General features: G+C 42.8%; 1 protein-coding gene across 2 annotated transcripts in view; it reads right to left on the bottom strand.

Moving 5' to 3' along the window:
* Window positions 1-16,629, bottom strand: part of VEPH1 (ventricular zone expressed PH domain containing 1) — a 260,419-nt gene extending 243,790 nt beyond the window's left edge. For both annotated transcript variants that reach the window (XM_062178364.1, XM_062178372.1), the window contains exon 1: window positions 16,436-16,629. In XM_062178364.1, the coding sequence (XP_062034348.1) occupies window positions 16,436-16,573 (138 nt within the window). In that variant the 5' untranslated portion in view covers window positions 16,574-16,629. The remainder of the gene's footprint in view (window positions 1-16,435) is intronic.
* Between the last annotated feature and the right edge of the window lie 4,956 nt (window positions 16,630-21,585).

The raw sequence follows: 21,585 nt of genomic DNA, 5'->3' as shown, positions 1-21,585 counted from the left end.
ATATTCCTGAAGGAGAAGAAAAGGAAAAAGATATTGATAACCTTCTACATAAAATAATAGTTGAAAATTTCACAGGTCTTGGAAGAGACATGGACATCCAGATACAAGATGCTCAAAGAATACCAAGCAAACTCAACAAAAAAGGCCTTCTCCAAGAATTATTGTCGTCAAATTGTCAAAAGTGAAAGACAAGGAGAGAATCCTAAAGACAGTAAGAGAAAAGCATCAAGCTACAACAGATTTCTCAGTGGAAAACCTACAGCCCAGAAGAGAGTGGGTCTTAGAACAAAAAAACTTTCAACCAACAATATTATATCCAGCAAAGCTATCCTTTTAAAAATGAAGGAGAAAGAAAATATTTTCCAGATAAGCAAAATCTGAGAGAATTCACCACTATCAGACCAGCCTTATAAGAAATTTTCTTTTTTGTTTTTAAAGATTTATTTATTTATTTGAGAAGTAGAGTTACAGAGAGAGGACGAGACAGAGAGAAAAGTCTTCCACCTGCTGGTTCACTCCCCAAATGGCCCCAATGGCTCAACCTGGGGTGAACCAAAGCCAGGAGCCAGAATCTTCTTCTGGGTCTCCCATGTGCATGCAGGAGGCCAAGCACTTCTGCTGCTTTCCTAGGCCATATCACAGAGTTGGATAGGAAAAGGAGCAGCCGGGACGCAGACTGGTGCCCATATGTGATGCTGGTGCCACAGGGCAAGACTTAGCCTACTACACATTGTCAGCCCCATAAGAAATTCTGAAGGGCGTCCTGCATTAGAAGTAAAAATGAAAAACATGACACCAACAAATTCACTAACAGAGAAGGTAGAATCATTATCCAATCAATAAAGTGACAGGTCTTAATTCTTATCAATTAATACTAACCTTGAATGTAAATGGAATAAATTCACCACTCAAGAGACTTAGGTTGGCTGAATTGATAAAAAAACCATGACCCTACTATATTCTGCCCACAAGAAACTTACTTCACAAACAAATATACACACAGATTGAAAGTGAAGAGCTGGAAAAATATATACCAACCAAATGGAAACCAAAAGCAAGCAGAAATAGCTATTCTGATATCAGACAAAACAGATCTTAAATCAAAAGCAGTAAAAAGATATAAAGACATTATATTTTGATAAAAAGTTCAATTCAGTAAGAAGATGTAACAATCATAAATATATATGCACTCAACACAAGACCACCCAAATAATACAGAAAATACTATTAGATCTAAAGGGAAAGATAGACTCCCTTACATAAGAGTGGGTGATTTCAACATCCCAATCTCATCCTTGGATAGATCATCCAGACAAAAAAATCAATAATGATACATAGGAGTTGAAACATGCTATCAAACAAATGGACCTAACAGACATTTACAGGATATTTCAACCCAACAGCAACAGAATATATATTTGCTCATCAGCACATAGAACATTCTTTAGTATAGACCACATATTAGGCCACAAATCAAGTCTCAGCAAATTTAAAAAGATGGAAATCATACCATTTTCCTACTCAGACCATAAAGAAATAAAACTAGAAATCAACAACAAGAACAATAGAGCACTCATGAATACTTGGAAATTAAATAACATGCTGCAGAATGATCAAAGGGTCATTGAAGACACTAGAAAGGAAGGCAGAGAGGCTGGTGCTATGGTGCAGTGGGTTAAAGCCATGGCCTGCAGTGCTAATATCCCATATGGGCACTGGTTCAAGTCCCAGCTGCTCCACTTCTGATCCACCTTCCTGTTAGTGTGCCTGAGAAAGAAGCGGAGGATGGCCCAAGTGTTTTGGCCCCTGCACCCATGTGGGAGACCTGGAGGAAGCTCCTGGCTCCTGTCTTCTGCCTGGCCAGCTCTTGGGTAAAGGGGAACACTTACAAGCTGTTGGTGGGAATATAAATTAGTGCAGCCAGTATGGAAAACTGTGTGGAGATTTCTTAAAAAACTAGAAATAGATGCCTGCACTGTGGCATAGTGGGTTAAGCTGCTGCTGATATCCCACATGGGCATTGGTTCGATTCCTAGCTGCTACCCTTCCAATCCAGCTCCCTACTAATGCACTTGGGAAAGAAGTGGAAGATGGTCTAAGTGCTTGGGCCCCTATATCCATGTGGGAGATGGGGAAGATGCTCCTGGATCCTGGCTTCAGCCATCTGGGGAGTGAACCAGCGGATGGAAAGTCTCCCTTATATGTGGGAGTTCAAGTTTAAAAAACAAACAAAAGAAAAAAGAAAAAAGAAAGGAATGTCTCTGTATATCAGTATTACTGCAAATATAGTTTTGTAAAACTTTGTTTTATACTTTTATCAAACCAATGGTTAAAAATGCTTTACTGCAAGGCCGGCGCCACGGCTCAATAGGCTAACCCTCCGCCTGTAGCACCGGCACCCTGGGTTCTAGTTCCAGTCAGGGCGCCGGATTCTGTCCCGGTTGCCCCTCTTCCAGTCCAGCTCTCTGCTGTGGCCCGGGGTGCAGTGGAGGATGGCCCAAGTCCTTGGGCCCTGCACCCGCGTGGGAGACCAGGAAAAGCACCTGGCTCCTGGCTTCGGATCAGCGCGGTGCGCCGGCTGCAGTGTGCTGGCCGCAGCGGCCATTGGAGGGTGAACCAACAGCAAAGGAAGACCTTTCTCTCTGTCTCTCTCTCTCTCACTGTCCACTCTGCCTGTCAAAAAAAAAAAATTGCTATACTGCGATAGTCTTAATGATCTGTGACTTAATGTATATGGGCAGAATGAACATTTTTCCATTCAATTATTATTTATAGCCATGGTCTATATTCTCACTAAACTAGGATCTTTTTGCTTTTAACTTGTTAAAATTCTTATTTGGTGAAATATTAAACAATTTTAATGTAATGGAAATTTAAAATATGCTATCTCAAAAACTAAAAAAAAAAAAGAAAGAAAGGGAGAAAGAAGGGGGGGAGGGGAGGGAAGAGGGAGGGAGGGAGGAAGAGAACATCATTATGTTCTTAGAATTCTATCTACAAATTGCATTGAATCTGTTAAAAACTAATTAAAAATTAATATAAAAACAACAAAAAAGAAAAAGTAGATGAGGTGTGAAGGAATGGCAATGAAACTTGCAGCAGATTTCAACATCAGTAATTGAAATTACTGAGACATAAAGACTGCTAATCTAGAAATCTATATCCCAGTAGTTATGCAATACTAAGAACAAAAATAAGGGGGGTAGGCTCTGTGGAGCCACAGGTTAAAGCCTCGGCCTGCAGCCCATATGGGTTCCAGTCTAAGATCTGGCTGCTCCACTTCTGATCCAGCTTCCTGCTAATGCACCTGGGAAAGCAGCAGCAGATGACTCAAGTGCCTGGGCTCCTGAACTCATTTTGGAGAGCCGGAGGAAGCTCCTGGATCCTGGCTTCTGCCAGCCCTGGCTGTTGTATTCATTTGGTGAGTAAACTAGTGGATAGAAAACCCCTTTATCTCTACCTGTCTCTGTAACTCTGTCTTTTGAATAAATAAAATATTTTTTTTAAAAAAGAACAAAAATAAGGACTTTTCCAGGAAAAGAAAAAATCTTGACTTTATTACTAACAGACTTTCATTGAAGGGATTTTTAAAACATACACTTTAGAAAGTAAAAACTTGGGGGCCAGCATTATGGTGTAGTGGGTTAAGCCACCAACTGCAATGTCAGCATCCCATATGGGCACCAATTTGAGTCCCAGCTGCTCCTCTTCCAATCCAGCTCCCTACTAATGCACCTGGGAAAAGCAGTGGAGGATGGCCCAAGTTCTTGGGTCCCTGCACCCATGTGGAACAGCTGGATGAAGCTTCTGGTTCCTGTCTCAGCCTGGCCCAGCCTTCACCATTGCAGCCATTTGGGGAGTGAACCAGAGGATGGAAGATCTCACTCTCTGTATCTACCCCTCCCCCACGCTGCCCCATAATTCTGACATTCAAATAGATAAAATAAATCCTAAAAAAAAAGAAAGTAAACACTTGGATTCAGGAAAAAAAAAAGGAGGCAATGAAAAAACGAAAAGTGAGAAAACAAAGAGAAATATTATCTACTCTAAGCAAGCCATAACCATATTTTTAAAAAGCAGTGCTTTTAAAGAACAGTTCCAAGGATATTAAACAATGTGAATAAAAGTGCTGGCTAGTAATAAGATACACAACAGGGAAGAAAGTGTTTCACTGTCCCTATGGTAATAGGAGGAAAACAGAGTTCTTGCATGCATACTCTTAAACATGGTTACTTTGATTAATCAGATGTATTAAGGTATTAGTGACAAATCTACCATAATTTCATTTGTCATGAAAAAAGGTCAAAGGCAAAATGTGAGTAGCATCATGCCTTAAAGAGAGTTCGACAGAAGACTTGAATTGGGTCTACTAGACTTGTATTTCCTTGAGATTTCTGTTATCTGCTCCATGGGAATTGTCCATTTGTCCCACTACCAGTTACATTACTTACACAGTGTAACAGGTAATTTTTATCAATATACCAATAACAAAAAAAGTTATTATTTTTTGAAATCTGTAACACCCTTAGTTATTGCCTTGTATTGTGGAATTGCTATCATTCCACAATGATGAATATCTGGTTCATGATAGAAAATGTATACCTTAATGCTATCAATGGCTTTTTGCACATAGTAGGTTTTGGTTTCGGTGCCACATTATAGTCTAGTAGTTTTGAAAATACTTGAAATGGGTATTTAACCCAACTCTGGTAGGAATTACAACACAGCTAATTGACTTGGGATGGCAACAATCTAAAGAGCTATGGTGACTTCCTGGGTATGTAAGCAATGATAACTACATTATGCCTACTATCTGGCCAACAGCAACTGGAAGATTGGCATCAATCGTAAAATATTTATTTGTTTCAGAAATAACATGAGACAAATGTCTATCTTCAAACCTACAATGTATTGTGCCTGTGTTTGCCAAAATGTTAACGGCAACTACTAAAGAACTAGAAATAGAAATAGTACATGTAACTTTCAGGGGCTGGCACCGTGGCTCACTTGGCTAATCCTCTGCCTGTGGCTCTGGCTTCCCACATGGGCACTGGGTTCTAGTCCCAGCTGCTCCTCTTCCAGTCCAGATCTCTGCTGTGGCCCGGGAAGGCAGTGGAGGATGGCCCAAGTACTTGGGCGCCTGCACTTGCGTGGGAGACCAGGAAGGGTCACCTGGCTCCTGGCTTTGGATTGGCGTAGCTCCGGCTGTAGAGGCCATTTGGGAGTGAACCAACGGAAGGAAGACCTTTCTCTCTGTCTTTCTCTCTCTCACTGTCTAACTCTGTCAAATTAAAAAAACAAAAACAAACAAAAAAACATGTAACTTTCAAACCACTAGTCTAAACAGAGGTAGAAAATAAAATGATAAAAACTTAATCCATTAAAAAGTTACAGAAAAGAAGATAAAGAGAAATGCAGAAAAATCAGGAAACATAACATGAAATCAAATGGAGAAATGCATCCAAATATATCAGTTATCACAGTGAATTAAGTTGACTAAACTTACCAACTAAGAGACAGATATTTTCAATTTGGGTAAATTTTTAATGATCAGATTACCTGTGCTAAAAAATTATATTTCAGTCATAATTATAGAAAAATTAAATTAAAAATAAAAAAAGAAAATAGGCAAACATTTCTCCAAATAGAACAACCCAAACTTACTAGGAATAAAAATGTTCAGTATATGGTAATGTAAAGGAAAATTCAAAGAAGAATTAACAACTCTGAACTCATGCATACATAATGAGAAAAAGTTCCCCCATATATGTAAAGCAAGCTTGGCAAGTTTTCAAGGAGGTACTGACAAATCTAAAATTATAGTGGAAATTTTTAAGAATCTCTCTCAGTAATTAATAATCCAACCAAATACAAATTAATTGAAAATATAGAAAGCTTGAGCAATATCATTATGAGAGTTCTTTAATCAACATACTTAATATCTGATACCCAGTAACTGGAGAATATACATTCCTCTCATGTTCATATGTAACACCCACAGAGGCAGGTGGTAAAATGCAGTGGCCAAGAACTCAGTTTCCAAAGTCAAACTCAGTGTTTTATTCTTGGCTTTGTTACTTGTTATCTATATAATCTTGGACAAGTTACATGAGCAACCTCTGTGTACCTGTTTCCTTTTCTTTTTTTTTTCCTAAAGATTTATTTATTTTGAAAGAGTTACACAGAGAGAGAAGAAGAGGCAGAGAGAGACAGAGACTGAGACAGAGAGAGGTAGGTCTTCCATCCGCTGGTTCACTCTCCAGATGGCCACAACAGCCAGAGCTGCGCCAATCCAAAGCCAGGAGCCAGGAGCCTCTTCCGGGTCTCCCACAAGGGTGCAGAGGCCCAAGCACTTGGGGCATTCTCCACTGCTTTCTCAGGCCATAGCAGAGAGCTGGATCAGAAGTGGAGCAGCCGGGACTCGAACCGGGGCCCACACAGGATGCCAGCACTGCAGATGGCTGCTTTATCTGCTGTGCCATAGCACTGGCCCCATAAGTTTCTTCATCTATAAAATAACATCATACGTATCTCAAAATTTCGCTGAGGTGGAGGCGTTTGGTCTAGTGGTTAAGATGCAAGTTAAGACAATTGCAAACCTTAGAGGAGTGTGCAGGATCCATCCTGGGCTCTGGCTTCTACCTCCAGCTTCCTGCTAATGGAAACTCTAGGAGGCAGAGGCGACAACTTAAGTACTGAGGTTCCCCCCACCCACAGGAAAGATCTACAGTGGATACCAGGCTCCCAGCTTTGGCCCCCATCAGGGCCATTGCAGGCTTTTGGGGGAGAGAACCAGTGAATGGGAGTGATCTTCCTCTGTCTCTCAAAAAAATGTATAAATCCATAAATAAACAAGATTATTGAAAGGAATTAATATATTAACCTGGGAAACGCTCTTAGAAATATGGCACAAAGCATTTAGTGCTACATGCTGGCAAGCATTTTTACGGATTATCCATATGCCACAAAGCAGGTTTTAACCACTTCTAAGTAACTAGTATCACGCAGCTCACATTCTCTGAATACTAAACAACAAAACGTTTACACAAGTCCTTTGGAAAATTAAGAAAGCAAATTTATTGATTTTGATTTTTATTTTTGAAAGGCAGAGGAAGAGAGAGAGAGAGAGCACACAGATCTTCCATCCACTGGTTTACGCCCTAAATGCCCATAATAGCCAAGGACAGGACAAGCCGAATCCAGAAAGCTGGAATCAATGAATCTCCTACCTGTATGGGTGGCAGAGACCCAAGTGTTCAGCTATCACATGCTTTCTCTGAAAATGTGAATTGGCAGGAAGCTGGAACTGGAAGCAGAGCTGGGACTCAGCCGCAGGTACCCTGATATGGGATGCAGGCATCCTAAGTGGTGTCTTAGCAGCGGCAGTCAATGCTGGCCTTTAAAAGGCAAAGTTCCAAATCACTTTGTAGTTAAAGAGAAAATTAAAATAAAAATGAAAAAATACTTAAATTTCATAATGATAATACATCTCAAAAGTTGTAAAATGTGGGTCTTGCACAGTGGCAAAGCGGGTTAAAGCCCCAGCCTGCAGCACCAGCATCCCATGTGGGCTCTGGTTCGAGTCCCGGCTGCTCCTCTTCCAACCCAGCCTTCTGCTATGGCCTGGGAAAAGCAGTGGAGGATGGCCCAGTTCCTTGGGCCCCCGCACCCACATGGGAGATCCAAAGAAGCTCCTGGCTCCTGGTTTCGGATCAGCCCAGCTCCAGCCATTGAGGCCATTTGGGGAGTGAACCAGTGGATGGAAGACCCTTCTCTCCATGTCTCTACTTCTCTCTGTAACTCTTTCAAAAAAATAAAATACATCTTTTTAAAAAACAAGTTGTACAATGAAGTTAAATGGCATTTCCCAATAAATATTTATATTAGAAACTAAATTTTTTTTAAAAAATCAATAATCTAATGATATAATTGATGAAATTGGAAAAAGAACAGCAGAATAAAGGGAAATACAAAGAGTAAACTAATAAGGAAAAAGAATGAGATATAAAGAATCCCGTAGAGATGATAAATAAACCAAAACTTTTTTAAAAAAAGAGACAAAACTTTGAAAATATTGAAAAATAAAATATAAATGAAAATGAATGTTTAAATACAGGCATAGCAGAAAACAAGAATAAAAAGAATAATTTGAATAATTTCATGCTAAGAAATTTGAAAACTTAGACAAAATGTAAGCTCACCCAAAATATGTATTTTACCAAAAGGGATTGTAGTGAAACTCCCAATTTTCCTCAAAGAAATTGATAAGTAGTTTAAAAACTATTTAATAATAATTAAAAAGAAACCCATGATGCCTTGAGGGTTTTATAGCTTTCTACAAATTCTTCAAGGATTAGATCATCACAATGTTATAAAATCTTACAGATAGTAGAAAATATGGGAACATTCCTTAACTCATTTTATGAGACTAGTGTGGGGAACCGCAGGCTGGCCACCTGTGGGAACCTCCTCTACATGGTTTGCAGCAATTGGTGGACCACAAGGCCTACGAAAACAACCAGGTGAAACAGATCAAACAGAATGGACTCTGCATAAACAACTAGGAAGAACCAGGTGAAACAGATGAACTTTTGACCTGAGGCTATACACGCCCTTTCATCTGATTGGACGATATCAGCATAAAGGGACATTGGGATCTAAGCGGGCCGGTGCGGCCGCCATGACCCCTCCTCTTCTTTTCTCCTCTCCCCACTTTCCTTTTGCCCCCTACAAGTAAAAGTTCCTTGAGAAGCGAGAAAGGGTGAAAGTTCCTTGAGAACCGATGAACAGTGACCGTGTCGTGACTGCGCTGGACCCTTGCTGGTGAGGGTCCGACAACTAGTGTGTGTGGTCATAATCAAAACGGAGTCACTTTTGTCAAATCCTCACCAAAATACTTAAGATGAATAAACAAATAAAGCCAGCAGGTTCTGAGGGAGGGAGCTCCCGTGAGGCTTAATGACAAGAAGCACGCATCCAAGACGCCAGAACAGCCTCGCACGAGGGCCCCTGAGACCTTACACAGAGAACATGTCCTCCAGGATGCCTGTCCCACTGGATCCTGGCCCGACACCAGCTGCGTTATAGACCCTCGCGAGCTAACGATTATTGCTTCCGTGTCTCTCACGCAATTGTTCTCTCTGTACCTCTAAAAGCTTTCCCTGGCCTTAACTTCCTGGAACACACTCACAGTTCACCACGTCATGTGTTCTCATTGCAATGCCATACCCAGATACACTTATCAGTCTCAGGAGAATCTCTCTGCCATTTAATTTGGTGCTTGATATCAGAGCCAGGTAAATACAGGGGAAGAAATGATAGCTATAGGCCAACCTCGTATATACACGTGATTTCAACACTCCTTTAAAAATAGCACACCGAATTAAAGATGCATTAAAACAAATGACAATGTGCATTTTATCCCAGGAATGCAATAATGGATTTATACTCAAAAAAGCTAATCCTGCATTATAGTTTGCCACACTAGCACATTAAAAAGGAAAACAGTGTTATCTCAAGAGGATAGAACAAGCAATTGATACAATTAAATATTTTTTTAAAAGCAGAAATAAAAAGGAACCTCACTAAATTGATAAAAGGTATTCACCAAAGGCCCAAAGCAAAAATTACGTTTACACTGAAAAGTCAGAAAACACCCTGTGAAACAAAGAATGAAAAATGGATAGCTCCTTCTATTCAAACTCCTGCTGTTCAGCTAGTCCGGAGAGTGAGAAAAAGAAATCAAATAAAAGGCATAGGGATTGGAAAGGAAGAAACAAATTTTAAGTTGATGATTGCATAAATATAAACTTCCAAAGAATATACTAATCCCATTGAAAAATGTCCTCTCTTGACTCCCTGCTCTCCCCAGGCCATTCATTCTAAACAGCAGCCTGGCCATTTCTCTGGGACAGTCTGGGGCTGTCACTGCTTGTTTCTTTTTAAGTTCTTCTCCTCAAATCATGTTGAACTAAGTCCAAGGTTGGCTTTCCCTCCAGCCACCCAGTGATAGTGCTCTTGTCAGGTCCTGGTGAACTTCATGTGTCCAAACCTGCAGTCAAGTCTCAGTCCTCATTGCACATCAACCATCAGCAGCACTTGACATCATTGTGCCCTTGGAAGAGTGTCTTCACTTAGCTGTCAGAACACCATGCTTGCCTGGCTTTCTTCTTCTACCACTGAGTCTTTCTTCTCACTCTGCTTACTGGTCTTTCATCACCAGTTCAACCTCTGGACTGGCTTGCCTTGTCTACAACTCACTCGGTGGTGATCTCATTCAGGCTCACGGCAGACGAGTCCCCAGATTATAATGTCCTGCCAAGACTTCTGTCCTCAACTCTGGCCTCTCACATTCAATTATGACATATCCACTCAGAAGGCTGGCAGCTCAGACTTTACATAGCTAGCTCAGACCTCGTGACTCTTTCCTATACTCCCTCTGCCTCCCCACCCCTCCCCAGATATGTTCCTTCCCTCAGTATTCTCCATCTTATTTGAGATAGTCTCATCATGCTAGTTTCTCAGGCCAAAAATCTTCTAGTGCATCCTTTATCTCTGTCATCTCCATCTCTACTCCTCTCTTTATACCACTCTTACATCAGCAAATCCTGCTGGAGCCACCTGCAAAATAGATCCAGAGTCTGAATACTCCTCACCACCATCAGTGCTCCAGGATGGTCAGAGCCTCTGCTGAACTATATATAAATATAAACATATATGCATAATTTGAAAGTCAGAGTTACAGAGAGAGAGAGGGAGAAACAGAGACAGAGATCTTCCATATGCTGGTTCACTCCCCAAATGGCCACAGCAGCCAGGGCTGGGCCAGACTGAAGCTGGAAGCTAAGAGCTTCTTCCAGGTCTTCCACATGGGTAACAGGGGCCCAATCACTTGTGCCATCTTCTGCTGCTTTTCCCAGGCTATCAGCAAGAAGCTGCAATAGAAGCTGAACAGCTGGGACCCAAACCAGCACCCATATGGGATGCTGGTGCAGCTGGTAGAGGCTTAACCTACTATGTCACAGTGCCAGCCCCTCTGCTTTATTTTTCTGCATAGCCCTTATTTATCATCTTCTAATAGGCTATATATTTTCCATATTTATTTTATTTTCTGTCTTATTTAATTAAGTGATTGATGTCAGAGGCTTTGTCTGTTTTGCTTACTTCTATACACCAGCATCCAGTATGGTGTCTGCTACATAGTGGGCACCTAACGAAACTTTGTTGAGTAAATGGAAAAATGAATATAGATGAAATTTGGGATTGAAGAGGGAATCACTTGTTTTATAATCACCTCAAAAATAAGATTTTTAGAAAGGAGCATAATTTGTAGTCTCAGCTAAAAAAAATATGAACTATTCATGACTCTAACAATGACCTACATGATTCTTTTTTTCATACTACACAATTATTAGGATCCTTAAGAAAAGATTATAAGACCTCATTGAAATATATTTAAGATCTAAATAAATGGATAGAAATAGAACGTCTACAGATAAGAAGACAGCATCATAATGATATTAATTTTCTTCAAAGTAATCTACAAACATAATGAAATTCCAATAAAGATACTGACAGAATAATTCATAAAACTTGAGAAGATTGATATAATATCATTGAGGAACAAAAACAAATCAAAGCAATTTTAAAGAAGTTTGGGAATACTTGTCTTACCAGATGTCAAGATGTGTTACAAAGTAAGAGACAAGGTTCATATCGGAATGACAGATATGCAGCCTATGCAAATGACAAAGGATTAACACAAGCATATATAAAACACTGCAAGTTAATAAGAAAAGATTTTAAAATGACAATAGAAAAAGAAAATGAAAAACAATTAGACTCTTTATCAACGAGAAAACCAATGGCAAATAGCAAGTGAACATGAAAAAAAGGCCAAGTCATTAATAGTGAGATTGAGAAAAACTTTAAAAAACCTGATCAAAGCGAAAGTCTGTGAGCATATGAAGTAACTGGAAATTTCATGTACTGCTGATGGATGTGTCACTTGATAGAATCACAGTGGAAAGAAATTTGCTGGTATATTATAAAGTTGGATGTACAACAAACTCCCAAACTGGTTGTTTCACTTTTTGTATGTACTATAGAAATACACAATTGTCAATATTGCCAATTATAAGAATGTTTACTATATCACTATTTAAATAATAAATGTCAATCAAAAGAAGACTAGATAAATAAACTGGCACATTCATACTATGGAGCTTTCTGTACCAGTAAAAAGTAAACTGAAACTATGTGGACCAACATGGAAAAATCTCAAGAGCATAATACTAATCTTATACCATTTATATCAAGTTTAAAGGCTTGAAATATAAAAATAGTATAAATAATTTTTGAATGATACACATGCCACAAAGCAGTAAAACCATGCATGAATATACACTGGAATCAAGATATTGGTTACCTTGTGAACCTAAAGGGGAGAATTGGACTAGAGAGAGATATTCACAGGGTTTAATTGTATCTAATTTTTTAAATTGGGAAGTTCTCTGTGCCTACTATGTTTCATTGTTCTTAAAAAAAAACACTAAGAAAATTAGGAGGTAGGTGGATGGATGGGCTTGGCCTGATGTCACAGGAAAGGTAGGAGACGTAGATGAGTGGGTAGGTATACAATCTCATCTGTCATTGTATGGGAGAGAATATAAATTATTACAAGAAATGATTATTCAGTAAAGGTAGTCCAAAAGGACTTGAAATAAAATTGAAATGCTGAAGACACATTTGTGGATGTGGAGAGAATTTTCAGTAAGAAGTCATATTTTCAAAGCAAAACTTAGGGCAAATTTTTTACAGTGGTATTTTGGAGTAATTTGTGGAAAAACAGGGCATGAACCAGAGAATGGATCTGGTAAGGTTCAATTATTTTGTGAGTGACTTTGGGAGGAGGATTGGAGGCTTGCATGTCAAATTTCAGATTCTACAAAGCTCAGAGTGATAACTAATATATCTGACAGAATCATGATATTTCGAGGTCATGGATGCGCTAGAATGAAGGCCTAAGCATGAGAACACTCCTGCAACAGTCAAAACGTGATATAGCACACTTAGGTTTTTGTTTTTTTTAAAGTTTGCCAATTACAAGTCTGGATTCAAACTGAGGGCCTTAGCACATCCCAAGGTAAACATGGACCACCGCATGATGTTACTATCAAAAAGAAAGTTCAGCAACAGAGTACATCTGACTAGTATCAGCAATTGTTCCAAGCAATTTGTCCAAGTATCAAACAGCAACAAATCAGAATAACAAAACAAGCACAGTCTAGGAGAGGGCAACCAAAATGCTGAGAGCAGAGGCAGTGCTTGGGAGCTACAAAGAGGCCTTCCCCAAGAACTTGGAAATGAGACTGCCCTTTGAGGAGCAAGCTAATTAAGTCTGCTTGGGTGAGTGCGATTAGATAGCTAGAGCTCTAAGCCGAGACGCTATCTGTACACAAGTGACTCTAGAGATGAGTTACAGGTAATCCTTGGGAGGAAGACTGGAATTTGACTGTAAACGAGAAGGAAGAAACCTATTGATAATATCCATATCTAGAAAAAAGACCAGGTGTTTCAACTCAGGGAGGGCCGCATGCATCACACAACAATTCCGGTTTGTATGAGTTACCATTTTCTTTATGAATCCATAAGTTGGCCTTCTGATTTGTACTTCCTCATCTTGCATGTGGAGTGCATCTTTCATATACTAAGAAAATTGCATTGCCCAGACCTGAGAGTTAAGGGCTACAACATGAGCTGGTATCACCTTTCCCTGACACATAAGGCCCTTGCTGCTCCTGCAAAAACCCAACGACACTAAGAATGTTGAGCTTGGAAGAAGGAAGCCAGAGGTAAGATCTGATGCTTATCTTCAAAAGTGTAGTTTTTCTTGTAAGAATGAAAATTAGACTCTTGATTGGGCAGACAGAACAAAGAACACTGGGTAGAGAGTCCCAAGAGTTCATATGGCTAGGAGGAGGAAGGTGCCAACCATCTGAACTGCCAATAAGGAGATTCTTTGATCATAAGCAGCAGAAAAATTGTGGGTAACTACAGCAAATAAGAATAATCAAAAGATGGACAGGGGAGCATAGCTTTGAAGGAAAATCTGAAGTACTTGGAGTTAGGAGACACAGTGAGCAAGTCAGCTATGGTAAGAGAGGAGCCAGGAATAAAAGGACAGTCACTTGGTGCACTACCATCATGACAAATTACCCTCTGCTGATTTCTTTCCTACGAATTACTGAGAAATACATTCTGGTTGGCAGACTTAGGACACATTTCTCACTCCTGCTGTCTTCTCCCCTGGCTGTGCAGGGTAGGGACCCAACAATAGCAAGGAACTTTGATGCTGGTCACATCAAGCCTTCATGCAATGGAAAGGGGGCCATTTACCAAAGGAAAATGGAGGAGCAGAAAAAAAAATCAGAATCCTATTATATTCTCATCAATGCAAAAGAAGAGATCACCCATGTATCTGGAATCCTAAGGAAGAGATTTCTCTGCTGGACAAGAATGGGGAAAGGCAATTTAGAAGGTCACTTCCTGTTCTACACTTCTGAAGAGTGACTGAGATGTGGAATTGATTACTGGGATCCACAGTTGTTAGGAAAAGGCCATTAAGGCAGATCTACGTCTGATCTTGAGGGAAGGCAGGGGACACAGCTAGCAGAGCAGCAAGCCATATAGAATGGGCCTGGTGGCTCAGCAGATTAACCAAAAAGAGCAGACAAGGAGCTGCCAGCACTGGTCACCACAAACTCACCATATGTGACTTGGAAGTTATCTTTCTTGGCTCTCTGACATGGTTCAGTTAGAAAGATGGCAGAAATACAATGTGATGGAAGTCAGTCAATGAAGAAGACATAGGAAATCTTCGCTCTCCAGACGTGCCGATTACGTGGGATGCTAACTGGAGAGCTTAAAGGATGCATAATGCCCCCAGGGACAACAGACCTGCCAGGCTCAGAGCCAACCAGTGAGGACATCGAACAGAGCCCACCAGTGCCCAGATTCTGAATTTGACATCTGCGAGACAAAGCAAATGAAGGAAACAAAAGAAATCACTGGCTACTAGTGACCTCTGGTGGATAGAGGATTTTGGCTTTTTTTGTTGCATGGTCTTTTCCTTTTTCGGAGATAAAAAACTAGAGACATATTGGGCCAATTTATTTCCGGAGAAGTGTGTGAGAGAAGGGGTTGCTGGAAACAGCTAGAAATCCTACCCAGAGAGTGGAAAGGTACCAAGAACAGTTTGTGTTCGGAGTCACGCTAGGTTGATTGATGTTCTGGAGAACATGTGGACACGTAATTGCTGTCAGAAACATCACCTGAGAGAGCAAGGTGTCTGGGCAGTGACTTCACTGGTCACAGGGGAATGGGGCACGATAATGGCAGCCAGCAAGAGAACAGGCTGACAGGCTGCAGGAGGAAGCCCCACTGGGTACCAGCATGCGTTTCAAATATCTCTTTATTAGAACACGGAAGAGTGCCGTTATCTGTGAAATATGTACACATTTGCCAATTCAGTGTTTTTATGGCTTGACTCCCACCACTTTCCTCTTCCCAGTGAGCGTCTGTGCCAAGTGCTGGCATGCACTGTTGAGTTGTGAGGCTGTGACAGGATGCTTGGTGACCCAGGCCTTTGAAGTGGAACCAGTCTCACAGAGGGTCCCAGCACAATCAAGGAGGTTAACGTCAAGTCACTCTGGGCATGCCACATCCATCCCCTGTGGGAAGAGCTTTCATAATGTATAATCTTGACATTGAGGACAAGCAAAGGAATGGGAGGGTTGATGGAAGTTTAGAATCTGTCTGCTTGTACTTGGGACTAATCATGGGTGAGCTGAATTTAATGGGACGAGGACAGAAAAAGGAGCAAAGGAAAGATAAAAAAAATAGAGGTAAGGCACACGTAAACAGAATCAGCGTTTTCAAGCCCTGGGCAACTGTCACTGCTGGCAGCGGAGTGAACACTGTCCTTGTCTCAGATTACCTGCGCGGCAGGAGGTGTCGTCCTGCCTTCTTTCATTACTCAGACTCCACTACACACCCTGCTCTGTGTACTGATGCTGTGTGCAGCCTGGCAGGTCTGCTCTCCCTGGATTTGCCCCCTCTTCTCTCCATGTCATGAAGGGAATGTAAAAATAGCCTCACATTCATCATCCATTTGTGAGAATTCCACTTTGTCCTGCAATTTCCAGAATTCTGGTCTCCATTAGACAGATAAGAGGCAGTTAGCTATGCCCTAAACCAGTGACATCTCTGGGTCATATCTCTGCCACCCACTAACCCTCAGAGCAGAGTTAAGACTGACTGACACTAGTGATCCTTCCTTTTTTCCCTGCAAAGATCCTTTCCACAAGATCTACACAGCTCTTGGGTTGGAGGACTGGTCATTCCGGGAATCTAGTCTATAAACCAGTTTGCTTACCGAAGATGAGCTGATTATTTTAATTTGCTCCAAAGCTTCTGTCAGGCTGTCTTCAATCTCAGAGTCATTTAAGGAGAAGAGGTCCCCGGCTCGTGAAAGATCTTTTTGTCCCAAAACCAGTCGGAAAAGCTGATGCATGTTGAGGAGTTTGGTCAGTCGACTCTCTGAAGAGCCAGGGTCATATGTGTCAGTTATCAGAGATCAGCAAGACAACAACATGAAGTAAGAGGTTCACTTCATCGCCCACGCAAGATCGTTTATCTCTAGACTTTGAGGACTTCTTTGACACTCTCTGCAAGGGAAACAAATGACATAATGCAGCCACTGGCACAACAGCATGAGCTCAGAATGCGAACACTGGGAATCTGGGCATGGCGTGACACACTGTGGCTTGATAATCCTCAACTAAATTATTTCCTTAGGTTCCTCTAGAATTGAATTTGCACCTTTGACACCAGAATAAACACCACACTTATTTTTCTCCTCTTTTCTCCTTTGTACATCTTTCTTCTCTCTATGTTGCAAGGAAACAAGTGGACAAGCAATAAACATGCCCAATCCTTGTGAAATTTCCCACAGAATTTCATGGAAATCAAACAGAAAGGGAGAACAGGGATAAAGAGAACACAGAAAAGAGAAAACACCTTTTAGACCTATTACTTGGTGCCCCTTCTCCTACAACTTACTCTCATGGCTGGGTTGCCTTGCTATATTGGCAATAGAAGTTCCTTCGCCCCAAACCTTGGTCCTCAACACTTACCCTACTCCTATATACTCTCCAATCAGGCAGACATGAGCAAAGGAGTCTTCCCAGGGCTATGGGGTTGGATAAATTTCCACTGAGCATTCTCTGGAACTTGTACTGGAACACTGACATTGAACGTGGGGAAGGGCTTTGAGATCAGGTGACCATCTCTCTGTTTCCACAGTTGAAATAATAAAGTCCGCTATACTTTTTACTCAACAATCCATAGAATAAAGCAAAGACACAAATTAGACATCTGATTATTCTCGTCAATCCCTTTCTAGGTCTAATAAAAATCACAGGCCGTTTGCGTTGGTAGAGACCCTGGCATCATCTGGTGGGCAAGGAGGTTTAATGTTTCCTTGTGTCCTCGTAGTCCTGTGGCAGGATTAATGTCCTGATGTCAGAGCAGTGGGCTGCCCGCTCCCATGGTCTGCCGCAGAGAAGGATCACCCATACGTTCAGGTAACTGACAAATGCAGCCACATGCTCAGGTGTGGAGAGCCAAGAGCGAGTTACTGAATGAAAGCACAGATGGTTCTGCCCAATATTTCATTCTGAACATGTTCCCTGGCATAAGTGTGAAAAGGGAGAGAGGAGTCTGTTGTTCTCAGACCTTCCCTCTGAGCTACCACTGTGGGAGCATCTTTCTCTGTTTACAATTGCAAAGCTTCAAGACACAGACTGTTCAGACAAGATGGTCTCCAAGCACAAGCCAAATCTTTCACCAGGCACTCAACTAATTAAGTTGTCTGCAGGACTTAAATGTTGCAATTCACGCACTATAAGTGCATTGTTGCCCATATGAAATTTCTGTACTATCTACTAACTCAAATACTCTTGTCTACCAGCCAAGAGTGGGCTCTGGGCAATTGTTGACTCATTTAATCCTCATGTTAACTATGTTAGGACGTATCAGACCCATTTGCAGATGAAGATCTTGAGGCAGTTAAGTAACTTGCCCAAGCCATGCACTTAGTAAAGTGGAGAGCTTGGATTTGGATGGAGAGACTGTGGTTAGGCGCCAAGTTTGTAACCATGGTGACGTATTCACTCCATGTAAGATATACATCTACTGTTAGGGAGTAAAGGTCCCTCTCGCTGTATTAGCAACTAGGAATGAAGGTGTAGAAAGGATGATACAGCAACCTACAGTGACCCTGTGTCCTTGCCTACCTGTCCCTTGGGATTTAGGCCAACCAGGGAGCAGAAAGAGTCACAAAGGAAAGAAGCTTAGGAAGAAGCAAGAAGGGTGTGATGGGGAAGCTTTCAGGGGGCAGGGGGAGGCAGAGCCAGTGTACCACAAAGTTTGTACCCTGGCAGATATGGGAGGATGAATTATGGCATCTGCAGAAAGAGGGTAATGGTTCCCTGAATGTCCCCCAACACAGTCTTCCCCATTCTCAGATATGTGCACTGACAGCCTCAGCGAAACAAAATGCAGAAAACTGCACTTGGTGAAAATACGTTCACCTTGGCTGATCGCTTGTTGGATGATTATTGGCACTTCGTGGAGAGGACACAGTCAGCCCAGGTATATCATGGCGTGCCCCTAGAGAAGGAGCAGAGTCACACGCTGGGGGAGAAGAGCGCCCACAGGCTTTTCCTGGGCTGCTTCTTCACACATTGCCCTTACATGACACCTAGTGTGCAGCCCCATACTCCTGCTGCCAACTTTAGCTGTTACTCTTGCATGCCCATTATCTGAAAAACATTTCTTCAGGCTCTTAGCAGAAAAGCACCAAGTTGTTCAACACAGAGATGTACAAGAAAACTTGCACAAACCTAGGAATGGGTGGGGAGACATGAGACTTGCCCCGAATATTCTATAATTTGAAGATGACTAAGAAAAGTCTCCTAGGTACTACCAAAAGAACTTCGAGGACATAGAAGGGAAGGGAAGGGAAGAGGATAAAGAATGGCCTCAATGAGATAATTCATGTGTGTTGCACCTGTTAGGGCAGGTAAGCCTTTCACAGATTTCATGTAATGCACATGTGCTGAGGGTCCCACCCAATAATGAGATTCAAGTCCCAGCTCAGCTCCTTGGCTTTTCCCTTTCCCTAGCCTCAGTTTTTTCATCTGCAAAAGGGGCTAATGCACACCCAGTCCATTCCACTGGGTTGTTTTGAAGATCACAGTTGATAACATGTGCCTTTTGTAAAGTAATGACACGCTGACGACGTGAGACCTGAGCAGCAGTCTCAGAAGCAAAGCTTCACTCTTATCTTTTCCTGCTGCCCGGGGTCCTGCTCCCTTCACACTAACCCCATGGCAAGCCGCAGAAGCTAGGATTTCTCTTCCCCAAGGGAAGGCCACAGACACTAGAATCCTTTTTCCCCAAAGAAAGTCACGAAGTCTAAAAATATGGATCTTCCTCTACCTTTCCATTTTGGAGCTGGCTATGAAGAAATTCTCTGCCCTGCCCCATCTGATAAAGATCCTAAGAGCCTCATTCCAGAGGAGGTCCTGACCCTCGCCTGGGAGGAAGGCATGCTGCACAGAGAAGACCAGAAGAATCTGAACTGGCAGGCCTGGCTGGGTTTCCTTTATCAGTTTATTACCTTTAGCTCACAGCCACTGTGTCCAATTGTATGTCTACACAGCTACCCAGACTTCATCAACCCTAGGCATTGAAACCGACAGTTCATCCTGCTGCGTCTTTGGCTCCTCAGTCTGCAGGCTCCTGTGTCGTGTAAAACTACCATCAGATAAACTTGCTATGCCTCCCTCCAGTTAGCCTGCCCTGTGGCATCAGGGTCCCCGTCATGATCCTTTATGATGGGCAGAAAAAGGATCATTCCTATCACGCCAACAACTCATGTTCAACGGGTGCTTGCCATTGTGTCAGGAGCTCCTGAGTGCTTCCTCAGTATTGAGTCACTTGATTTCCAGGGCAACGCCATCTGTCCAGATGGGGAAGCAGCCAGCAGCCCAGAGGCACCCAAAGAATAGGTGTAGAGTTAGGACTGAAGGCTGCTGGTCTCCCATAGCTTTGTCTAGCTACAGACAGGATCCTATACAGTAACAACTGGTGAGTGGCCACCTGCCTTCCCATCAGCCCACACTTGAAGAGCACCCATACACACAGTATTGTGCCTTCCTTCCCGACAGGGGGACAGCCAATGTGCATCCTGAATGTTCCAGCAGCTCCAGTCCAAGTTTTGCTCAGGTGTCAGGTTTTTCCAGCTGGTCCTGCAACAGCAGAGCCAGATCAAATCCTACCCAGTGCTCTGAGAAGCTCCTTACCTGTGTGAAGAGCCTAGTCCTGTAGCAGACATGCCTATGTGCATACATGTCCACACACCTGCACACAGAGGCACCTACACTTCAAATGCACCAATTTGTTTGCTAGGCATTTTATTTTTCCTCTTAGCATTCTCCCGCCAACCTTGCAGGTAGCTATTGAGGAGAGAGGATTGGCGAGGTTTGCAGTCACACCCGAGGTTACACACATTGCCACGATTCACACCCCAGGTGGGTCAGACTCCAGATCTTACAACTTTTGTATCACACACAAGGTGGCTTATGAAACTTCTTGCTCCCCACCTTTCATTTCTGTCTTTCATAATTTCTCACCGCACCCCCCCCCCCCCCGAACACCTCCCAATTTTTAAGCGATCCTAATCTGAGCTCCCTCTCCGATGATCTAGTTTTAGGTGTTGTTGGGTTGTTTGTTTCAAGCAGGTGCAGGTTGAGGACTCAGCTTTCTGTTAAGAAGAAACACACAGAGAACGAGTAATGCCTCTGCACCACGAGGGACCCATCTCAGGCAGCCACGCCGGGGCCCCGCAACCTCGGTTTACCTGCGTGCTCCTCCTCCCCCGCGCACTGGCGTCGCTCAGCTGTGTGCTTTGGCGTCGGGCGGGAGGTGCGGGCCGCGGACCGCAAGGGCACAGCCAGCGGAAGCCTCTCAGCTCAGTGAACCTGAAGTCGTCCGGTGCGGTGCCGGTGCCGGGTGGAAGAATTCAAGGAATGCAGCCCGATGCCACCGGCAGCCCCAGAGCCGGGTCAGGTGACAGGCTGCGCCTCACCCAGCCCAGTGACCTCGGAGTGCGACGCTCTCTTTCCCCGGCGTGAAGCACAAAGCCTGCTCCAGTCCAGGAGAGTTGTTTTTCGCAGAGAAAACAAAACTGCCTGTGTTCGTGGAAATCTATACCCGCCCCGGGAAGAGAGCGGTGGGGGTGGGACGCCTGCAGGGAGCTCAGGCAGGTGAATGCATGGGCTCCAGGGAGCCCTGTCACCCAGCCCCAGGGGAAGAGCCGGGAACTGCAGCCCGGCTCCCGCCCCCCCTCCCGCAGCCTTCCCTGGCGAGCTCCGGAACACTGAAAGTTTGTCCGACGGGGCTCACAGCTCCTCTGGCTCCTGCCGCCGGACGTTGTGGGAAGTGTGAAGATGCACGGAG

This window comes from Lepus europaeus, chromosome 2 (genome assembly GCF_033115175.1).
Source record: "Lepus europaeus isolate LE1 chromosome 2, mLepTim1.pri, whole genome shotgun sequence".
Classification (NCBI taxonomy): Eukaryota; Metazoa; Chordata; class Mammalia; order Lagomorpha; family Leporidae; genus Lepus; species Lepus europaeus.
The sequence above is the reverse complement of the archived record's forward strand: the minus strand, read 5'-3'. Positions and strand labels throughout refer to the sequence as shown.